We start from the raw sequence: 24341 nt of genomic DNA, 5'->3' as shown, positions 1-24341 counted from the left end.
GAGTATATTTCCTCCTCCTCCTGTGGGTTTCCTACTTGCTGGAGCCAAGATGGAAGTCTTGAGGATGCTGGGGCCTGTACACCCATTGATATCTTCCATCTCCTTGACTACTATGTCTGTGAAAATCACAGATGGAAAATAGCCCCCCCAAAAAAAATTCATTAAACTCAATGACATATTGAATTGTAGAGTATATTAGGAGTACTTCTGAAGTTAACCAAGACAGTGGATTTTCAAACTCTAGTTTTGAAAAAGTTCAGTAATCAGATTATGTAAAATACTAAGTCAGTTGGATTTATCTTTCTTATATAAGGATGTGCCCATATTCTAAAAATAATATCATTTCTATAGGAAGCCAAGAAAATTGATATAGACAGTTCAATATAAATATGTCTATAGTAATTCTTGAAGTGTAGGGTAGAGGTTTTCTGCCTTTTGAATATATCGTTGGTTGTTCATCTGATGGAAAGGACAAAGGCTAGTTAGTGGACTTGTAGAAACTAGTGTAATTGCTGAAGAAAGTTCAGTTCCATTTATGTTTAGAGACAGCAGCAGAATCTTGCACAATCTAGCTTCCCCAAACCTGAAAGCCCTTCTGACTTTCAGACCCAAGGTTCTCCTCACACGTTCCTCATCAGAGCCCCACTCCTTAGGTCTCTGGAGTAGAGGCACAGAGACCACGGTTCTTTGTGGGAGGCTTAAGGCGGTGCTTTGGGGGAGCAGGCCAGTGGTGTTTTTTGTTTTTTGTTTTTTTTTTTTTTCTTTTTCTGTGTGAGGGCAGAGCCATGCAACAGCCTTCCCTCCAGCCTCCTTCCTCATCCTTCAGAAAAGAGCACAGGCACGGGGACCATCTGGCCTAGCAGAATGGCTTAGAAACAGAATGACATCATGTGCTGGGCTTTTGCTGAGCATGGAAATCATTCACGTGGGCATAGATTGTGTGGACGACATGTTAACTCTTGAGGCACAATTGCTTTTGCTTCTTTACCTTTTAAAGTTTTCGTGTAAAGACAAGAAATTCCCATAAGGTCTCAGGGCAAGGAGTCTCTTTCCTAAAAACTCAGTGTGATTCTGACATTTAAGCCACAGGAGCTGTAGAATCTTCTCGGCGTTTGAATCTCAGCTTGTAGACTGTAGCCTAGAACTCCATGAACAGCATTTTCCTTCCCTGTCCTGTAGCTTTCTTGTGCTGATAGCCTTTTTCAAAATTGATCTTTGTGTGAACCGGAGAGATGCCTCGGCAGTTAAAAAGCTTTGGCTGTGTCTTCCAGAACACCTGAGCCCATCCCCAGCCCCTACATGGCAACTCTGAATTGTCTGTAACAGTTCCATGGCCTCCATGGGTGCCAGGCATGCAAGTGGTCCACAGACATGCATGGTGGTGTATGTGCACCCATGCACAGACAATAAAATCATTTTGTAATTTTGGTTTTAAAATAGATTTTTGTGGCTTTCAATTTATCTATTACAGAGCCTTTGCAGGAATTGATAGGGTTGTGAGTTTTGAAAGAAAATAGATACTGATCCTCTCAGCCACATTGCCCATCTGGAATCTATTAAGATGTTCTCAGAGAAATCCAGCCATTCTCCTCTCCCTTTAGCCTGGTAATACTGAAGTTCCCTGGTTATGTGAGTTATGTGAGAGGGGTTTGGAAGAGAATGGAGTTGGAATTAGTTGGGCTCTGGACTGCCACTCCAGAATTAAATGTTTTGGCGAGAAGGTATTTATACCGGGAATTTAGAGGCAGACAAATAAGGTAGCCGTGGTTTTATTGCAGGGAAGCTGTAAAATTATTGTAAAAAGGTAATTTTAGCCTCTTTAAAATGTGCTGGTGGTAGGATGCCTGATGGGTAAAAAAACAGTGTGTTGAGCCTTACTATAAATAACATGGCATTTATTTTCCCTTTGAAGTCAGTTTAATTCCAAATAAATTGATCTTTAATTGTCAGTATCCTCTGGGGCTCATCACTTAGCTATTACAGGAAAGTGAAACCGTGTCATTTGGATGTGTTTGATCCTCTGCTTGTAAATCTGCTGCTGCTGTCCTTTTCGGAGCCTAAATTAAATGTGCAGGCACCTCCTTATCAGGAACGATTGCACGGGCCCTGGAGAATTTATTGGTTCTGCTGGTGGATTGGTATAGACTTGTTAAGTTGCTTAGGGGATTGAACTAATTGGTGCTTTCTGTTGCAAACGGAAGCATATTTCCCATCTATCCTCTGTGCTTTACCTTAGGCATTCTTTTGTTGATGTCTGAGAACAAAGTTGGGAGGGTTACCATTAGGATAGGTGGGGGCACCAGAGAACTTCAGGTGGAAGAAGCATGACTTTCAGTACAATGATGACACTATGTCAACTGGAAAGGACAGGACCAAGAACTCCAACTACCCCCCAAAGTGTGCTCTGCCTGAATACCCCAGCCTCCTTTGACCCTATGGAAACGTCTCCAAGATAACTCAGGGAAATCCAGAGGCTGGGTTTTTGTTTGGGAGTTTCACTGTTTTCCCAAGGAGAGAGCTTTACTCATAAGCTTGGTGGAACAGATAATCCCAAGACAGTGGGGAAGCAGGGAGGTGGCTAGAACCATGGGTGAAATTCCATCCCTTTTCTGCATCATCCGAATGTGCTCTGCCCGGGTCAGCATACAAGATCTCCCAGTGATAATGTGCCTCTGAGCCTCACTTAACCCACAGAAGCGTAGTTGCTTTTTACTTAGAGAACTGCCTAGCTCCTGTGTCACTTTCCAAAGAACTATGCCATTAAAGCCATGTCTGATCACTACAGGAAGTGCTAGTCAGCCAGACACATCCTGTTTCAGAGCATCCCACAGACAAATACTCTCCTGCTGGCAAGTACCTATAATTGATTTGCCAGGAGACATAATTATGGTTACAAGGTTTGAACTCATTTTCTTTCCTAACACATCTTTTTTTTGGGCAAAAGCCATTCCAAATGGTCTAACAACTAGTAAAATGGTTGAAAAGATCGTTTCCTCTACCAGGCAAACACTGTGTATCTGTCATTGGGATTTTGATGAGGGAGACTGCAGTGGAAAGGTGAGAGCCCGAGGACATGATGCCCAGGAAGTAAGGCAAGCCCTGTCCTGGGAGGGGAGGGATGGAAAGGATGCAGACGGGCTAGAGTGGCGACACCCCAGCTGTGCATTCCCAGCTACATCTCAGGCCTGCTTGGCCTCCGTGGAGCTACCTTCCTCTTCGCCCCAGTCTCCTATATGGTTACCAAAGTTTTCGTCCAGAATCTCATTCATTGGCCCCAGGTCAGGTGACCCTGGCCCTTGCCATTCTTTTAAACTCTGACCTATTATAAATCTATAATGTCTCTAGCCTCAGATAGCTCCCAGCAGGATGGAAGTCAGTCCTCATGTAGTAGAGGCTGTACATAAAAGTGATATCAGCCATGAGCATGCACAGATGCACAAAGGCAGTGCTGCACACCCTCTTTTCCTTCACACCTTCCTTTGTGGTCCCACTACCCTGCATTTCTGTTCCGTGCTTCACAGGGTCCATCCTCTCTCCAGGAAGGCAGGACTGCGACAGAGTACTCCAGGTTTACAGTTCTAGCCTTTGGAAACTGGGTTCGATTGGCTTCATTTGGACCTGATAAAACTCATCTGCTCTTTCGAGGGTTTTGGCAATTGTCAATAATCCCCATCTTACTGTTTTTTATCTCTCTCTCTCTCTCTCTCTCTCTCTCTCTCTCTCTCTCTCTCTCTCTCTCTCTCTCTCTCTCTCTCTCTCTCTCTCTCTCTCTCTCTCTCTCTCTCTCTGAGGAACAGTTACAGAGTGAGGCTGCTATATAATTTACTCCATGGCTCAGTACAAGGAGGGTTGGGAAACCTGGGAGATGATCCTAATTGTGTCTGGACTTTTTTCCCCAGGAACTTTTAACTTGCTGTGAAGAAGGGAAAGGGGAACTCAAGGATGGCCTGGAGGTGATGCTCAGCGTCCCCAAGAAAGCCAATGATGCCATGCATGTCAGCATGCTGGAAGGTAGCCGGTCCCCCAGTCCTCCACTCCTGAGACCAGGGATTTGTGTTATGGAAGGAAGTGGCATGAAGTCAGGCTAGGAATAAGCCTGGAAAAGAGGGGTCAAAACAAGTTGTTAAATGGGTCCTGGGCTACCTGTGTGAGGAGCTGCCTCCAGGTGCCATTTAGCTGTGTGGACACCTTGTTGTCCATGAGATAATCCAGGGCAAGCTGTGATCTTTAACTCTAAACTATAAACCAGAGTCCCTCAGACCTGATCATATGCATAGCCTTTATATTTCTTTCACAGTCAGAATAACAGGAAATGCTGGTTACACACAGTATACACCGGTAAATTTAGTGTGATAGCAACCTTACACATGTGCACACACACACACACACACATCCCTTTTTTCAGTACTGAAATTGAAACTATGCCTTGTCCATGCTTAGCAAACACTCCACTACTAAGCTCTTTTTTTTTTTTTTTTTTTTTTGCTCGAAGTCTCACTAAGCTATCCAGACTGGCTTTGAAGCAGTGACCCTTTCTCAGCCTACAGAACACCTAAAATTATAGGGATGCACCAGCCAACCCAACTTCTTTAACAGAAAAGACCAGATAACATAGATTTATTATTATGGTTATTTTTAATTGAATAGTTAAGTGGCATCCAATATATTGGCATTCTTGTGCAACTAGTCTTTTTTCCTTCTTGGGAGCCAAGAAAGCCCAGCCATGTGACCCTGACAGGACTTCAGTCAGCAAGAACCGTGTTCTTGGCATCTAGAACAAGTGCAGTATGAAGTAAGGCTCCTTTGACATGGCCTTGATGTTGTAAAACAGATGCATGGAGGAGCAAGGCTGGGGTAAATTTCATAGCTGGGTAAAGACTCATTATTCCAGTCTGACAAGCAGATGCTAAGCAGATAAGTTTGTGGCTGCCCTTTCTCTTCTGGCATCATCCCACAATACCTCCTTTGCCACTACCATCATCTAAGAGACTTGGTGATGTCTCAGTACTTCCTGAACTACCCTTAGTACAAGAATGCCCAGGGCTTACGGCAATAGAGCCAATGTCATCATCTCTAGACCAAGCACTAGTCATCTGAAAGGGCCCCTGTTGTCACAGTCTCTCCACCCCCTTCATTCCTGTGTACACCTGGTTCCCTTTGCTGGGTGTCGTCCTTTAGAAGAACCCATTGGTCCAAACTGTCCCTTAGTCTCAATCCAGCCACTCCAGTGCAGTCTGTGGACCTGTGCAATAGAGCTGGTGAAAGTGCACATCAGTGGACTTGCCTAACACCCACTGAATCAACTCTCTTGGATGGAGAGAGGTGTTCAGAATCCATGTCTTCACATGCCTTCCAGGTGATTCTTGTGCACATTAAGGCTTGGGAGCTTTCTGAAAGAGCCAAAATAGTATATAAATAGAAAATGTTGAAAGCTTGTGCCCAACACTGTTTAGAAGCAATAAATAATGCTAAGGATGGAATATAAGAAATGAAGCAATGACAAATACAGCAGAACCAAGCGTATTCCACCAGATAGTGCTCCACCTCAGCCCTACTCAGAGCTAGGAACAATAGGAGCTGTGGAGGAAGCAGCTCCGGGAACTGCCCATTTGGGAGGCCACCCGGCTCCTCCCACATTGGGAGGGGAACATCCCTTGGGGCCTTTCAGCAAACCTTACCCATATCACACATATATATAGGAGACACACGGTTCAGGGAATGGGCAATGGGAAATGCCTAAGTACAGTTGTAGAGGCAGATGTGCTATATTAGATCTCTATGCAAGCTGATAACCAACTAGGAAATCCGTTCTCCAAGGGGGAATATGACACAGCCTCCCCTGAGTGTAGTGTTGGAGAAACTCCACAGGGCACATGGGTGTTTTTCAGGGTTCGATGAGAACTTGGATGTACAGGGGGAGTTGATTCTCCAGGATGCCTTCCAAGTGTGGGACCCAAAGTCGCTGATCCGGAAGGGGCGGGAGCGGCATCTGTTCCTCTTTGAGATCTCCTTGGTGTTTAGCAAAGAGATCAAAGACTCTTCAGGACACACGAAATATGTTTACAAGAACAAGCTGCTGGTAGGTGGGGCAGGCGGGGCCAGACAAGATTCCCTGCTTTGGTAGAACCCATGGGCAGGAAGGGATACAGACATATACAGCTCACCTCTTCCCCGCTTCTCTACTCCAAAGCCCTCCTGGACAAAGGCTCAGGCCTCCTACTTGGAAAACTCCCTTCCACATCCTCCATCTTAGAGTTCAAAGGTCTTTCTGTCTGCTTTTAGCACCTTCCTCTTCACCATCCCTCCCAATACCTGCTAATCAGGCAAATACCAGCAGGTCCTTTCATCCTGGGTTTATAAACAAAATATCTAGTCTGTTGATGCCTGATTGACAGAAGCCCCTCCCTCGGCCCTCTCCTCTTTGTTGCCTTCCCATTCCTATCCCAGCCCTAAGTTTCCCCCACTGCCCTCCCCTTCCCCGCCTCTCACAGGCATTTCCTGTCTACAGACCTCAGAGCTGGGTGTGACCGAGCACGTAGAAGGCGACCCCTGCAAATTCGCCTTGTGGTCTGGGCGCACCCCATCCTCAGACAATAAAACAGTGCTCAAAGTAAGTACTGCTCTCTTCTGTCACAAACCCAGGGTTGGGGTAATTGGGGAGGGTAAAGGAAGCAGGCATGAGACACCAAAAGGCAGGGCCTAGAGACCATTGAGTCACCAGACCTCTCTTGGGAATGACAGCTTTATGCTGCAGGTATTGAAAGGCAAATTTAACCATAAAGGTAAGCCCAGGATCTCTGGAAAGCAGATATTCTCCTTGAGTTTATAGAGGACAGGGGATAACACATTGACCTTAACAAGGCCCAGTCAACTGGGTTCTGTCCATATGTCTCTTTCCAGGGGCAAGAACAACCAAGCTTTTAACAAAGACATCTTGAGTTGCTCTATGTTTGCTCAGCAGATTGCCCTAAACATCCTCCATGTACAAGATGCTCTGCATACTGCCATAAAAAGAGCCACATTTAAGATACGGTCCTTATTCTCTGGAAGTGTATTCTAAAAGCTCCCATAAATCACAGCAGCCTGGGGGTCCACATAGTTCAGCTCTCTGGGTTCAGGCTCATTCTGAGTTCCAATTCCTGGTGGCACTAACCTGACTAGGTGGAGCTAGTGCAAATAGAGCTTCCATTGGTCACATGCTAGTCAAGAAAATGTCCATCACCAAGGAGCAGATGGCCCATCTCAGGCAAAAGCTTCACAGTACCCACCCTTAATTTGCAAAATAGCTGCTACCTGTCATGAAGAATTACCTAAAAACGGATCCAGGCATGAGATGGGGTATCATAGGCGAGAGAGCAGTACTTCTGATAAGCATGTTTAGGAGCCTGAAACCCCAATACTGACGGTCAGCCTGTGCAGGCTGTATGAGTGTGACAGCTATTAAACATCCTGACATACCCATTACCCTGCTGATAAATAGCTACTGCTTTCAGATGTCACATTCCAAGTGCCTCCGGGGCCCCATAGGATCCACAATTCAATTGGTAACCCAGGCTCAGCAGAGAGTAATTGATCCTGCGTCAACTCCAGAGCCAATAGCAGATTGATCAGTGCATAATGAATTATGAAACATTTTTACAAGCGCTCCATAAAAATCTCCATTGAGTCTTGAAGTTGCACATCTCTGGGGCTAAAGAGTCAAAGGATAAAATGCAAAAGAAGCTCCCCTAAAAATTTGGTGTCTTTGGAATAACAGCGAAGCCTGTAGGAGGAGAGGTGAACATGGTTTTGCAGGCAACAAGAGCTGGGGTTCTCAATGCTTCTTCCTGTGGTACCCCAGGCTTCCAACATCGAAACCAAGCAGGAATGGATCAAGAACATTCGAGAAGTGATTCAGGAAAGGATCATTCATCTTAAAGGCGCTTTAAAGGAGCCAATCCAGCTCCCCAAAACACCAGCCAAACTGAGGAACAATAGTAAGAGGTAACCAAAACCTGTCCCCAGTCACTGCTACATCATGTCCCTGAGGGAGGGGGGACAGGGTGACCCTTCATCTCTAGTGGGAATGGTGCTATCCTCCATCTGGGAAGACCCAGGTTCTCCCTGTGGCGAATTCTGCCATCTTAAACTTCTCATCAGTTACTGTTCATTGATGTACTCTTTGCCTAAGTGTGCTACCAGAATATGAGAGGAAGTATAAGTTGGGTTACTTCTCCTAAGGACCTTCCAAAAAACCATGTGCTGCACATAGAATTGCATATAAGAACAGTGGCATCTGGAGAGTGCATGCTGTCAAATAGGGGACAGTGATGACTCTCTGTGGCATTGGGGAAGGCTTTAGGGAGAACTGCGCCATGAGCAGGGAGACTTCCGCATTGGTTGGAGTTTTGTGCAACACTGGGGTAGGCTGCTGTGTCAAGGATAACTCTTCAGCTCCTAAGGAGTCTTCTTTACTCGCCCTCAGTGATTAATGACTTCAGGAAGAAGAGGACCTGTGTGTTGAGTGTTCTTCTCCCAAGCTAGTAGGTGGCTTCTTAGGTGTTTCCTTCTCAAGTCACCACGTGGCAGGATCACTCCCAAGGGCTCTGCGGAAGGACCTTTGGAGGAAATCATACAAGAATTTTGCATATATCTTGAGGACAAAAATACACAGCACAGTGATGTTCTAAGAGTAGTGGCCACTGTTGGTGGTGTGCGTTCCATGCCTCCCCAGTTCACAAATGGCATAAGCCAGAGGACTTAGTTGACCTTTCAGTATTGACCAGGATAAGCGATGAAAAACCATTGCAGAGGCATGCACTGGAATGCTAGCACTGAGAGAGGTAGGAACCAGAAGTTGGGTATGGCCAAGACAGAGACACTTCCAAAGTGATAGCCAGGATCAGATCACTGCCCCATTGCTGCAGGGACCAAGTATGAGTATATTGAAAAAGGGCCCATCTTAAGTTTATGTGCTTGGGTCCAAACTACAGTCTTATTTTAATCCTGAAGAGAGAAACCCTGCTTCTGGTAGCTTCTGTTTCACAAGGACTATAGAAAGGAATACAGTATAAGGAATGGATTGTCCAGGACTCTGTGAGAAGGAAACTTAGTTGAGGCTGATGTGAGGGTTGCTTTGAAATCTGAAAGAGTTGGAGAGTTTCTAGAACACATGAAGGGCATGTTTTAGAAATGTCTGCCACCTCCTCTCTGTCTCCTACTTCTCTTATCCTTCATGGAGTAGAGAGAACCCTCACAGACTCTGCAGAGAGCTACCAGGCAGTGTGGACTTCCCTCAGCTTGGCTTCCTGGATATAGCAGCAGAGCTTATGGAGGACTACATGGGCTTGGTGGATGCCACCCATACTCCTGGATCCACCCTTTCAGCCCCCCAGAACTGGCTTCATCTGTATTGGACCAGAAGGGTCCATAATAGGCTAGAACAGCAGGAAGCAGAAAGTACAGCCAGATCCCAGCCAGCTACAAATGGAGGGAGGGGGTGATGGCCCAGACCATCCAAAACAACAGATGATCTGAAAGTCCTTTTATTTTTGGTTTTGAAATGTATCACATGATTTCTTTTCACAGCAGATTTTGCCTTCCTACGAATGTGTGGCTTATGTTATTAAAATAAGCTGGCATTTTCCAAACCCACAAGCGATGGTGAGAAAGTAGCCAACTTAGGAATGTTCTGCATGGGAGGAAGATGACATATGCACAGGTGCACACACACGCCCATTTACACTCACCTGATCGTAATCGTTCAGACTCGGCGAGGTGGAGTCATTATCTGTGATTCTCTGCTCATGGGATAAGATTCCCCAGCACCCAGTTTCCCCCATCTCTCAAGGCTTCTACCCCTCTACAAGCAGCATGGAATGACTTTTTTGAAAGTATCCATGGGAATAACTGTGGTTTTCTCTACTAATCCTGTTAACCGCAGCCCACATCCCCCAAGTTTTCCTCAACGCAGACTAGTCAGCAATTCCCAGGCAGCAATTCCTGCCCGGGGCTTGACCATGGTTCCAGCACAGAGTTAGGACACAATCCTAAGGCAGAGAGTAGAAAGAACAATGTGGTGTCAAAGCCATGTGGTGCTAGGGCCCAGGAAGGGTTGGCACTTGCCATAATGGCACCAGGGAGCAGAGCTGGCTCAAAGGCTGCCATAGCCTATGCTGTCCCCAGGCCTGAAGCAAGTGTCTTTCCCTTCTGCATTGATAAGAACTCATCGCCAATAAGTATTAAATCAGACCCACCAAAAAGAAGGCAGTGGCAGGAGCTAAAGATCCCTCAGGACTTTGCTAAAGATAACCTTCCCATGAGGAAACGGCCCAACCCATTTTCTCCAACAGAGGAAACTCGAGTTTAAAAAAAAAACAAAAACAAAAAAAAAATCCATCTTAAGTTTCATGACATGTGCCTATAGTGTCAACTGGTTGGGAGGCTGAGGCAGGAGTCTTGCCTGGATCCAAGAACTCAAGGCTGACATGAACAGCATAGCATGGCTGCATCTTAGACAAAGAAAAAGATATAGAATATCTTGTCCATTGTTTGTGTTTTCTGTACCAGCAGCAAGGCAAGCCCCATCCTAGTTATAACATGCAGAACACTGAACTCTGTGGCTACTGCACAGGAACCCACTAGCTGGCTGGAAGCCGGGGCTCTAAGTGAGCTGTATTTTCTTCCTGCCTATTATAGTCTCATTCCTAGTTTTATTATTGTTGTTATTGGTTTAGTGCCCCGTCTGTCAGATGAGCGTGGGCCAGAAGAGACATGGGGCAGGTGTTGTGTTGTGCTGTCCTAGGTCATGTAGTGATCATGTGCTTACTGCAATGAGTGAGCTTTCACCGAAATCACTTACTCTGTACCCGTTAACAGGATAATGTTATGCAATCCCTGCTAGGAATGTTCAGGCACTATGTTGTCAACCCAGCTGGGAAATCCTTGTGTGCTCTAAACCCACAGTGGCTTCCCCCCACCCCCACCCCTGTTTCTTTTTTCTCTTCTTCCTGCAGGGATGGAGTAGAGGATGGTGACAGCCAGGGAGATGGGAGCAGCCAGCCAGATACCATATCCATTGCCTCCAGGACCTCTCAGAACACAGTGGAGAGTGACAAGGTAAGACAGAGTCCCTGCCTTCCTTCCCTCTACCCCAAGCTGTAGTCAGTTTAACTGCCCTGGAGAATTGTGCTCAAAGTTTCTTCCACTCTGGAGCCAAACAGTGGGAGCCAGTTGTATCATGGCTCCAAGGGGGTAAGGACATAGCTGGACTGGGACAGTCACACAGAGAAAGGCAAAGTGTCTGATCCCTCCGAATCACCCCTACGGGGGCTGCTGGACTGCTCTCCCTCTAGAGAGTGGACCTCAGAGAGGCTGAGTTTGGAACTGTGTCCTGAGACACAAATGTCTGTGAGTGGCTCATATTTACAATGGTTTGATTAAGGCATATTTTAAAATTAGACCATTGGTTTGAGAAATAGACACATAGATACTGCTCAGTAGGGACCTCTGACCCAAAAAGACTTGAGTGGGTAAAAGACACTCTTCCCTGGCCATGTACCCAAGGCTCAGTTCCTGAGACCTTAGGGGCAGAGAAACCACTAAGTTTCTCTGAAAAATAAAGTCATCCTCTAAGAAAACCCTGCCCACCTGTCTCCCACATAAATAAATATAAATGGAATAAGCAGCATGAGGAGCCCTGAGAGGAATGCAGGAAAGACACTATCCTATCCTCATGTGTTTGCTCAAGCTGCCTGAGGAAAGCGATTGGAATCTGCAGCAGAGAGAGGAAGGGCCCATGGCCTGACCCACTCGCACTCACCTACCCAGAGCCCAGAGGGAGGTAACCTACTGCTGTGTATCTGTAATGTACCGGTGAAGTTAGACTTCCCCAAACACTGCTTGGCCCTAGTTCCTCCAGGTCCTTCCGGCTGCCCTTCCGCCTCAGGCAGTAGACTAGGCCTAGTCTTGATTTTAGTTTTTTCTACATTGTGGGTACCTTGCCACATTTATTAGGTTTTTCCTTACTGGAAAGAAAGCCACTGGGTATGGGACTGTCCCTAGACCTGCTGAGATAAGAACAGTGCATCACCCTCACCACACTGATAGACTCAAGGACATTCAAGGTTAATTCTGTCTGACAGCTGTTTTCATGGTTTAGAGCCAGTTTCAGAAACAGAGTAAATAGAACATTTGAGGGTTTTTTTCTACTTATAAAAATACAAAGGAAACTATTTCTATGTTTTCCTGGCTTCTCTGGGCTGTCGTCTAACAGTATAACTAAAATATCCTATAAATAAAAGTGTTATTTTTTAAAGCAGTCCCTGGTTGGTAAGTCAAGTGTGATATTGCCCGTGTTCAGATATAGACTTCTAGCTTTGTTGTTGGGGGACTCGCCCCTTGCAGCTGCTAGCCCATCTCCCAGGATCCTGACATACACAGAAACCCCAGGCTGGGGCCATTTGTCTATTTCTTTTCTTGCTGGCAAGGTAAGTGAGACTAGAATACACCTGTGACAGCAGGCCTTTTATTATACATGAGGGATGTTAGTACATACTCCTTTCTTTAAGGAAAACTGAGGATCCACTGAGTAACTCATCCAAGAAAAATGTAGTAGTCAGGGTTAAACAGGAGCTAGAATTCAGGCCCAGCCAGTACCACCGAACACACAGTGCTAACTTAATCCAGCCAGGTGTTCTTTCTACACAAGCCACACACAGACCAGACACACGCTCTGTCAAAGCACCTGCCATGTGCCAAACTCTGTGCTGGATACTGTGGAGAGACGTGCGCTGTCTGTGGAGTGTGAATCCCCATCCGTGCGATTTCTTGTTCTCTGTTGTCTCTATAACCAAGCCACTGGTCCCCTACGAGAACATGGGCTGTGTCTGTCTGTTCCACTGCTGTCCTCCTGGCATGCAGCACGCATCAAGGGTTGGAAGTCATTTATGAACTTAATATTTGAAGTGTACACTGTTAGGTCTCAGGGAATAGAGGATTAAGAGGCAACTAAAAATAGGTTTCCAAAAGTAGCTAAGCATACAAACATCCTAGTTCTTAAGACATTAAAGAAATGTAGACATTTTGAGCAAAAGCTTAGCAAGCTGGATTTCTTGTCCTCTTGGAGCAGAAGCTCTCAGGATACAGGCAGAAGGTGAAGTGGGAGATTGTGTTCCATATACAAAGCCTAAACTGTTGGTGGATATGCAGTATCCTTTAAAATAATCTCACCCTTCTCCCAACCCAGCAGTGAGGACAAGGCAGTCATGTGGCCCCTGGTGACCTATGTCTGCCTCCATTAGTGAAACCATTCACTGAGCTCTTGAGTTCATAGGTATTACCACCAGGGTCCAGTTCCTCCCACCTTTCCTAGGAGACAAGGAAGCCTGGTTTCCAGGTGACCAGATAAAAGTCTCTGGACTGACTCAGATAAACTGATCATAGTCAACAGAAGGGTACATGACAACGGCTTTAGGGAGGTCAGGGTAGAGACACCTCACAACAATTAATCATTCCAGCAGTAGATTTTCCTCAGAATGCCAGGTCTTCTTCCTCAGATGGAAAGGGATGATTTAGGTCCATGGTTGGCTGAAGGACGCTGGGGAGCCCACTTTGGGCTGAGGCACCCTTCCAATCGCCTGTTATGTTCTTCTGTATGCTGTGGTGTGAAGGAAAGCATTTGAACAGAGGAGCTGGATGACTCCCAGCTCTGACACCACTTCTGCCAGCTTGCCCAGGTCAGTTTCCCCATCCACTAAACAGGGTAATGATACCTTCTCACGGCATCACTGGGAAGAGTAAGTGATTATATATATCTGCTTGGTAGCTGCCTGACATTTGGTAAAAGCTAACTTTCAGTCTCGGGGTATGAATGCAGTGCTTCAGCAGACTGGGAAAAGCTTTGTGAATTCTTGAGCAGAGTTCCAACCTCTGGCTTCATCACTATCAGTGACCCTCAGCAGCTTTTTACCTGTTAGTCCTAAGATAATGTGGCTTCTCCAGTTTACCTCTCTATAAACAGAATGGCATTTCTCCTCCACCTTCCATGTTAGCCTCTGGAATCTCAGGCATAGATAGTTGTTGCTAGCCTTGACTTCTGGGTTAGCTTGTTATTAACAGACTGTGATCTACTTATGTCTGACATTGAATGATCAGATTTGAACAGTGCTGGGTCCTTGGGCTGGAGGTATTTGGAGACTCTCGCCATATCATTGTTCAAGTCTTTGAAGGCTACATTAGAAGTCTTCAGGTTCTCAAGCTATTGATTATATTAATATGTTGCCAGATTATTCCATTCCCTAGCTACCTTCCAGTGGGCTTCCTTCAGCATGGAAATTCTATATAAAATGGGAGATTTAGAGGAGCAGGCAGCCTGCACTCAGGATCTGGCTGTGAATATCGTCCATTGTGTAGTGCTGCTGCGTTCAGAAGTTTTCCTGAAATGGTCATCATATCTAGTAGAGTACCCAGTGCTACTCATAAAATCTCCCAGCCTTTTTTGTGAACAGACTTACTTAGGCAGGTGACTTAGTAATTCAAGTATAGGGCAACTTTGTGCCCACTTGATTCTCTTGTCCAGACTCTTCTCTGTGTTCTAGCATGTTCTGAATATAAAATATTCCATTAAGTACGTTAACTACATCTTCTGTTCCTTCTCCATACTCTTTGCTTTTTAGAAAGATTAAAGAATGGAAATGTAGCCTCCTTTCTCACTACTACATGGAAACCCCTTGTCTAGCTCTTCTTTAAGGCCTTAAGAGATAGAAATTCTACCACTTTTCCCTGTGGCAAAGGAACTGGGACTGTTGGCTTATGCTATGGGCCCTGTCCCCTTAGTGCGAACACAGTTTATTATTCATAATTCTGCATTAAACCCTTACAAAGCTGAGCTGAGTACCTCAGTAGATAAATCCCACTAATAACTCTCCCAGACTTGTTTTTGTTTCATCCTCAAATGGATCTGCATAATTAGGTTTTTCACAGGCCTATATTACACAAAAGTTTTATTTCTTCAAGGCAAATGAAAGTGCTTACTTCAGCCCGCAGTGGGCCAAATCTGTTCTGTCTAGGATATGCGAGTACTACTCTGGGTGGGATATCCCACCTGTTCATCCCACGCCTTTCACCTTGAGTGCTGGGGTTTGCTACACATGGAATATCTAGATTCCTTGAATTCTAGCAATGATGAGGTGTCAGTGAAGAAGAATCTTTTGTAAGGTAATGGATGTCCTCCAGAGGACAGACATGTGCACTGTGATGAACCTGGTGCTTGCATTCAGGGCAGGCACAGTGGATGTTGTCAATAAACATGTGCTAAAGTAAACATCACATGCCCATCCTATGAGAAATACTGTCCTTGCAAAAAGCACTGCTAGGCTCTAGTCATGCCCAGGTTAGCTGAAGAGAAAGTGAGAGGAAATGTAATCACAGCTGCTATCCTCTATGATAACAATAATAAGGGAAAAAAAAAAAAAAAGCTCTGCTGGAGCATCTCACATCCAGTGTGTGATCAGAATATGGAATGAGCTGGTGTGAGCCAGGATAGAGAGTAGACCGAGGCTGGTGGTGTGAAACAGGGAATGAGGAGAAGCCTGGAGGCTTGGGGGGGCTGACTCAATGGTGTTAACTCTGGATTGTCCATCCAGTGTGGTGGGTTATGACCAGTTTTGTTTCAGTAACTGGAAAGGAAGTCAGGGAGACAGCTATGGCAAGGGCCCAACAAAGGCAAAAACAATTCCCACAATTCCCTGCTGCTCTGATAGCAGCCATGGCATGATACCTATGACAAGGCAGCCTGCTCACAATAGCCTCGTGAGTATAGACTCCTCTGGCATTTGTTAGAAGCTAATAGTCTTCACTCACTCACACACACACATATACACACACTCACAAGGAACATGTGTTAGGACACACAAAAAAACTAAGTGGGAGTCAGAGAGAGAACCATGGCTTTAAGTTGATATCTGTATAAGGACCTCATTCCTGAGTTGATAAAGATGTTTCCCTTGCATTGGTAGCTTGGTAAGGGTGTAGCCCTTAGGTAGGTATCTTCATAAGGCTATAACCCCTTCATCCGTTTATTGGTAGAGACCTAGACCCTGTGTTGCTGCATGGATGCGGCCCAGCCCAACACCAGCGTATTCCCACCCTCTGCATTCCTGCACTGTTGAGACGCCTGCCTGGTCTATGTCAGGTACTGTGCTCTATGCCAAGAGTACAACAGTGGATGAGGCAAGGCCTCACCACCTCCAGCTTTCATTCTTGAGTGTAGGAAAAGAAAGCATCCAGAAAGAAAGAGAATAGCATCTCCAGGTCCTGCTAAGAACATCAGAGATAAACACCTTGTCTGTTTTAATTAGATGTAAAGCTTATTCTGGATGGATAAGGGATGGATCACTTGGGGGAAAGGGAATCTCGTCCTTTAAAGAGTTCATGAATACAGGTGGAGAAAGAGCTGCTCAAAGAATGCAGCCTAAGTCAGATTCCTCACATGTGGAGTCTTAATTGAGATTCCAGTGCGTGTGATCTATTGAAGGTATACAAGACATATATGGATGTGTTCACATGGTGTTAAGATCAGTCTGATTCCTCCTGATGCTCCAGGCAGGAATCGCCAACTGTACACTACCCGAGCCAAGGGCCTCGGTCTTTTGTGTCAGATGAGCAGTCTATAGGCATAAGAGCTGAGGCTGCACTGTCAGGAAAGATCTAGGTAGGTGCTGTAGCATCTACCCTGGGGAGCATAGTGATGTGGTAACAGGGGCATGGGTCCTAAGATTAGTCCTGGACTCCACACTGACCTGCTTATGACCTACAGTGGTCACAACTGTCTCAGGTCTATACAAACAGAGCAGTGACTGTCTTTCCTAGACTTCTGAAAAACCAGATGAGATCCTATCTGAAATGTGTGTGGGACTCAGGGACCCAAGAGCCTAAAGAGAGGTCTTCATTTCAGATAATCAGGGCAGAAAAACTAGCAACATGCTCCCTGTGTTTTGCCTCTAAAGAGATAGCTGAATATCTCCCAGTATGGAGACTGAGCAGTGTGAAACTAATACCAAGTAATGTGTTAATTTACTTGAGAAATTCTTAAAAGTCATCAAGAGGATCACAAGACATGTGGTCTTGATCGGTGTCCTGGTCAGCTATGTGTGCCACCTGCTGTCCTCCAGCCTGTAAGGGCTCTTAGGGTTCAGAGCAATCCTGCGGGGAATGAACTATAGCTTTTCCACTCCACAGTCTTGGGACTCAGTGGGCCTGAAGAGTCATAAAATATCCCTAGATAGAGTTATGCTGCCTCCCATCCCATATCAAAGCCCTTAAAGGAGTACCAGGAAAGAGTATATAATTATACCTCCACCTACCAAGCCTGGGAGTGCATGTATTGGAACTTGAACCATGAAAGCAATGTAGTCCTGATTCTCAGGCACACCCCAGACCTCAGCACGTTAGATTATAGTCACAGCATAAATCTCAATTAAAAATGATTCTGATTTTCCTCAATATCTTAGTCCTTCCTTATAAGAAAATACCACTTCCACTTTATGATTTTAAGCACCAATGTGGTTTGAGCTTTTTACTGATTTATTTTGTGTTATACAGTGTTTTCTTAAAGTCCGGGAGTAGACTTGGAGGTCATCTTTTTCCTAGCATAGTCTTCTTGTCACTATGGTGGACAGGTAGCAGTGGTCAACCAAGAGAGGAGTCTAGGACCATCAGGACACCCAGATCCCCATCGATGGGTGTGCTGTCACCCCTCAATGATGTCTGTCAAAGCATCAACTTAGCTTTTCAGAGCCCCTGAGCAGAGTGTGAGGACTTGCAGTCACAGGCTCTCTGTCAGAAGTTCTTTGTGTATATGAGTGGCTCCAATCCCTGCAAAGTCCACCAGAGGACAGGAAATGTCCAGTACCTGAGAAAAAATTGAATTTTTTTTCCCCAGAAGACATCCATCATCAAAATTGCCAATCATCTGAAAAAGCAAGGAAGTGTTGTAAAAGGCAGTGGCTTGGCTGAGCCCAGGCAGGTAACAGGAAGCCTTACGAGTTCTCTGCCCATGTCAGACACTCCAGCTGCACAGAGTTCTTAGTCCTAGGTAGTGGTGCAGCACAGGCGTCCTCGGGATATGAATAAGGAGAGTGGAAGGGTGATTTAACGATGGCCGAGCTGTGGTTTATAAAGACTGTGGGCCTTACTCGATGCCTTATCTCATTCAGGGTGAACCTGACATTTCTAATCATAGAAATTTAGAGGAGCCAGCACTTGAGAAGCAGAAGCAGACAGAATTCTGTGAGTTTGAGGCCCTCTAGTCTACAGAGTAAGTTCCAGGACAGCCAGGGCTACACTCAAAAACCCTGTCTGAAAAAAAAAAAAAAAGAAAGAAAGAAAGGAAGGAAGAAGGGAAAAAAGGAAGGAAGACAGACTGACTGACAGACAGACTGACTGACTGACTGACTGACTGACTGACTGACAGGAAATTTAGAGAAGTCCCAGAACCATCAAACCCACCTGTTGACAAGTAACCATGTTATCTATTCAGTCACAAAGCCAGTTAATGACAGTTCTGAGAGTCAGGCCCAATCAATCACCCAAGTTAAATAATTTAAAATGATACTTTGTTGTGACCTTCATAGTTCTGCTGTGGACAGTAAAGACCACTGCTGCCCCCTCTTGAGCTGCTTCTGCCCTTCCCCCCCCCCCACCAGCCACACACCCCTATATATGCCCACAAATCCACAGCAACCCTAAGTAAGTTGCACTGAGGTGCTACAGAGATACTATGGCTCTGGGCTAGCAATGCCTACCACAGACTCTTCAATACCAAGTACTTGTGAGTCACATTGTGGCCTTGGTGGCGGTATGATTCTGCCCCAGGATTGTTCAGCCTCTGGAGAAGACTCCTGTTGGTCTCTAAGCACTTGGCAGTGACTGCTGAGATGCAGCAAGGCTGATTCCTATCTTGGAGCCGCCTGGGAGGAGTTTCCAGGGCAAACTCAACCCTGCTGTAGTCCCGAACAAGGGGAATTCTATTTCATTGCTAACATTTTGGTGGAAGGCAAAAGCAAATCTGAAAACAAGCCACAGTGTTCAAGTGTATTAGCTGGCGACAGACCGGGGCAAACAAGACCCAAGTAAGTATGCCTCCAGCCCCACATGTTCTGCTGGGTCAGGGAGATGGACAGATGGACAGGTGGGCACGGCTGAGAGGACAGAGGTAGAGAGTGAAGTGGAAGCTTTCAGGACAAGGGTTGTTCTAGAGGATTCCCCAGAGACCGGCCAGTATTCTGTTTACCCTCTTCTCCTCTGGTCTTAGGTAGGAAAACGTATTGTACATTTAAAGAGGAAGGAAGGGAAGAAAGGAAGGAAGCAAGGAAGGGAGGAAGAAAAGGAAGAAAAGGAAGGGAAGAAGAGAAGGGAGGGAGGGAGGGAGGGAAGAGGGAAGGAAGGGAGGAAGAAAAAGAAGAAAAGGAAGGGAAGAAGAGAAGGGAGGGAGGAAGAGAAGAAGGAAGGAAGGAAGGAAGGAAGGAAGGAAGGAAGGAAGGAAGGAAGGAAGGAAGGACTACCTAATGGGTGAGCTTAGCAAACTGTGGGAAGCCTGCTCTTCAGAGCTCCCGGATGAATCGCAATGGCTTGGGATTGTGGTACTTACAGAGAGCTCTTTGAACCAGTGTGATCATTAGCTCTTTTGGAGACCTCAAGCAGAAACTTTGCACAGGGCTTCAGAGCAGCGTGGAGTAGACAGCACAGACTGACTCTGGACAGACTGACACTGATTTCAGTCTGTGGCTTTAATAGAAGCTGTTGTTCCTTCTTTCCGAATGCACTGTGGTAAGAGGCACAGGCCACAGTACCTGTTGCTATAATGTAGCATTCTGGGGAAAACCTACCGGGCTGACAGGGGGCTCAGCATTGCCCTGACTCTTGACTTTGAGCCCTGGTTAAAGCTTCTCGCTTAGGTTTACCTTGATGGCACTTGGATGCTAATTTCTTCACTACTGTTGGCTTCTGCAACATGTCTGTCATGACCACTGTGGGGCAGGGTGGCGTAGATTTCTGTGGATGACATTGGAGTTAGGTCATATGATCATTGTTGCTGGAAAGCATGGATTGCCACGAAAAAGAAACTAATCCAAACACCCTCTTCGGAGGATTTCTCCATGGAGCCACAGTAAAGACATAATTTTACCATGGGACATCTCCCAGGAGCAACAGGCAATGGGTGCCCCCTGAGAGGGGCAGCCAACTCAGCTTTGATGACTGTCTTTATGAGAGAAACTGTTCTAAGTAGTTGCAGGACTATACAGATCAGACCCTAGACAGTGTCCAGCCCTGCTTTCAGCTGGAGCCTCTCCTGCCCCTCTTTATGCTGGAGCAGCCATTTCTGTGTCACAGGATGATTAGACTTCTATCCCCTCTTTTGTAGGGACTTACTGCTGAGGCTTACAAGCTTCAAGAAGTCCCGTAGCACAGAGTTCACCATGTCACCTCTCTTCCTCTAGTGACAAACCAGACTACAAGTTTCACTCTGTAAACGTGTTGTCTGGAGAACAGGCTGCTGGGAAGTGCACGCCACACCACAGTGAGATAGTCAGTGGAGAGGAGGACGGAAAACTCTGTCTAATATGTTACCACACTGGATTTTTTTTTTTAATTTAATGTAGTTGAATTGAGTTCCCCTGATAACCAGAACCATAGATTTGCTTTATATAGGATAGTCTCTGTCCTGCATGTGACCATAGGGTCCTGTGTGTTCCTTAAATGAGATGACAAGTGTGCTGGGGCCTGATTTCTGCCAGTTGCAGAGGGGAGCAGCAGAGAAGTTCTCATGATGAATGTGTCTGTTCAGATACGATTTGTCCACACCAGGACAATGCTGCTTTGAAGGACAACTTTAGCCTGGTAGCCGAGATTTTAACACTAAAAGTCGAAAGTGTCCTTGCCTTGAAGTTCATCTCCCCTTCAGTTCTCCTTTGTATCAATTTGGAGCCTAAAATATTAATTCTAATCCTGGATAATATGTCAAAGAGTGGGACTTCTGAAACATTTGTATCAAAGCATTTTATTTTGATATAGACTTTTAAAAACCACAGGGGAATTACAGAATCACAGAGAAGTCTCCTGCAACATCCTTACCCAAACTGGTTTATATTTCTTCGTGCTCACCTAATTCAGACTGTTTTCTTTAATGAGAGATATTCTGGATTATTAAGTGAATTATTGAGGCATTAATAGAGTTGCAATATAAAATGCATACATTCTTCTAGAGACCTTTTAAATATAAAACCTTATACATGTATTTATTCTTTAAAAAAAAATGGGCTGTTAAGATGGTTCAGTGGGTAAGGGTGCTTGCTGCCTTGCCCAGTGACCTAGACTCAGTCCCTGAACCCCACTTGGCAGACGGAAAGACAAGACAGACCCCTGCATTGGTCCCCTGACCTCCATATGTGTGCCATGACATATACATGCATAAATAAAGGTTAAAAACAAACTTTCAGTGGTAGCATGTAGTACTGTTTTATATTTTGTCATGTAATAAATCTGCAAAATCATTCCATAGCAGGACATGAAGCTGTTTCATTTCTTGATGGTGGCACACTCAATCACTGCAGTACCACAGTCTGTTTAACTTGTCCTCTGCTGATGGAAATGCAGGATGTTTCCAATCTGTTGCCATTGCTAACGAGGTAGCAATTATATCCTGTGCAGATCCCATTTTTCACACTTGTGAATATATTAACAAGTTAACTCAGAATTACTGCACCAAGGGGAATCTACATTTTGAATGTTGATGGAAATGCAAAATAACTGCCCAGTTGTTACATCGATCCATATTAAAATAACTCTACCCAGTTGTTACATCAATCCATATGTAAGATAACTCTGCCCGGTTGTTACACCGATCCACACTCCCCAGCCCCGCACCTGACTGTTGCTTTCTGCACAAAGTCACCAGCTGCAGTCAAGACCATCTTTTCTGAGCAGATGCTTTAAAGGAATATTTATTTAGTTTACTCTTTCACATTTTACTTAGCTGTGAATGTTGCACCTGGTTTTTTTCGATTAATTTTACATATTATACATAGTATATTTTACATATTATTTTTACATTATATTTTGCATTACATAATTTTACATATTATTTCAATAATTTTACATATTATCACATAGTATTTTTAACATATACTTTTGAATCTATGTTAGTACCATTTGTGAGAGTTATAGGCTTCTCTGAATAACTATTTTTTATAAACTTATTTTTATAAGATACATTTCTAATTATAAACATCTGATTAATAGTAAACTTTACATTTTTTTCCAAGTGTGAAATATGTGCTCTACAAATGCACAACACAACTGAAGACATTAGTGGATAAGTATGAAATAAGCAGATATCGACCATGCAGAGGTTGAAGTAGAACACCAACCATTTCCCAGAATCCTCCATGTGCCCTCCTGGACACAGCCCTGAGTTTCTTGCCCTAGGGGTGACCATACCCCTCACATTCATAATGTTCTTAATCTTACCTCCTATATAAATGCTCCACAATAATATAGTTTCAATGTGACTAGCAATGTAGTTTTTCTGACTAGACTCAGACCCCATACTCTTTTCTGCTTTAGTTTCATCACTAATATTGTTTGTTGAGACCCATTGGTGCTGATGTGTAGAGCTATGTGTTCATTTTCATTATCATGTGAATATACTAAATTCTGCTCATTCTTTGCACAGAGCATCAAGGCTATTTCCAATAACTGTTGTGAGCGCACTTGTTATGTATATCCCGGCATTCATAGATCAGCTATTATAGCATGTCAGACTAGGGGTGGGACTGCTAGGTGGTGGTTATGCATGTGTCTCTTGAGCCAAATTTACATTCCACCCAGTGTGCAGGAAACCCTCAGACATTCTGCTTTCCTGGCTTGTGAGCTGGTGGCTGAGTAGCACCTGCTTCTGATGAAGTCGTGTTCCTCTGATTCCTCATGGGACTGCACATTTTTCCACATCCTTGAGACAGCCTTGAATTTCCTCCTGTCCAAAGTCACCACTCGAGTTTTTTTTTTGTTTGTTTGTTTGTTTTTTTATCTATTTATCTAGTAGGTTGCTTGGAGTATTTATTTATTTATGTATTTAATACTAGGAGCATATAGTTATTAGTTTGTATGGGCTATATATGTAAATAGCTCAGTTGGTGGCTTGTCTTCCTCTTCTCTGTTTTACCTCTTGATAAGAGCATAATTTGATTTTTAATGAACTAACAAGCTTGAGTGTCATGGGACATGACAAAAAGCATTTATTGCATGGAGTATTTCAGAATAGCTCACCATTTATGTATCCACAGAAGAATGTACCAGCATGCAGACCTAACACGTGCTATAGGTTTCTGTCAGCCTCTAAGTTCTGAAGAGTAAGAGCCAGTAAGCGAGTAAGATGCAGTCACGTTGTAGCTTGTATTATTATAAGACACTATATGACATGCAGTAGAGTTGAAGCAATGAAACATGTTAGAAGAAGGATGATAAATACAATGAGTTTGTCACTTGGCTGTCCAACAAGCAGATCCAAGACGTGAAAAGGAAGGCTGTGGGTGACAAAACTAAACACCTGTGTACACAGTAAGCCTCTTCAATCTCGATTTTATAGACAGCTTGTGATTTGGGTCTTCAGTTCCTTGATCTGTCAGAGGACTAAGTTACTTCTGTATGTTGTCACAAAGGCCAAGCAATTGGCATCAAGGAGGATACAGAAAACCCAGAACTAACAGGAATTCATTCCAACACTGTCTCATGGCCACAGCTTGGCTTGGTGCCAGTTGCTTTCAGGGATTACATAAGAACCTGTGAGGTCATGTGATTGGTTTCTCCAGCAGACTTTAAGTCCACAAGGATAAAAACATGTCCATCTCAGACCTCTGCTGCATCACCAAGTCTTACCAGTGCCAACTCATAGCTGGCTCTTGATGAATACTCATTAAATACACAAATGGCAAAGTGAACAATTGAACTCAAGGTGACGCGTTTGGCATTGTGGTCAAAGGGTCATTAAATCTGGGAGGATCAGAGATGATTCCACACAGCTTTGCTAACTAGAACAAACTAGAGCAGTGAAGATGTTGGGAGTGGGAAGAAGCTCAATCCAGACAGGGATTGAGGATAACTGGGACATGGAGAGTAAGTTTGCTTGGTTGAAGTTCAGGGTTTGTGTGGTGAGTTGAGGGAAAGAAATGTTAGGTTGGGTGGATCATGGCAGACACTGAATGCTATCAATCAACACTTTTCTGAGCATCATCCAAGAACCACTGAGAGCCTTTAGTATAGGGGCCAAAGAATTGCCTTTCTCCTCATGTGGACTCGGCGAGGGC

The 24341-nt window shown here is 44.8% G+C and overlaps 1 protein-coding gene across 25 annotated transcripts in view; it reads left to right on the top strand.

Moving 5' to 3' along the window:
* Nucleotides 1–24341, top strand: part of Kalrn (kalirin RhoGEF kinase) — a 592635-nt gene that overhangs the window by 387613 nt on the left and 180681 nt on the right. For all 25 annotated transcript variants that reach the window (XM_076942866.1, XM_076942849.1, XM_076942848.1 and 22 more), the window contains exons 29-33: nt 3900–4011; nt 5889–6079; nt 6509–6610; nt 7841–7983; nt 10995–11097. In XM_076942866.1, coding sequence (XP_076798981.1) covers nt 3900–4011; nt 5889–6079; nt 6509–6610; nt 7841–7983; nt 10995–11097 — 651 coding nt within the window. The remainder of the gene's footprint in view (nt 1–3899; nt 4012–5888; nt 6080–6508; nt 6611–7840; nt 7984–10994; nt 11098–24341) is intronic.

This window comes from Arvicanthis niloticus, chromosome 12, assembly GCF_011762505.2.
Source record: "Arvicanthis niloticus isolate mArvNil1 chromosome 12, mArvNil1.pat.X, whole genome shotgun sequence".
Lineage (NCBI taxonomy): Eukaryota > Metazoa > Chordata > Mammalia > Rodentia > Muridae > Arvicanthis > Arvicanthis niloticus.
The sequence above is the reverse complement of the archived record's forward strand: the minus strand, read 5'-3'. Positions and strand labels throughout refer to the sequence as shown.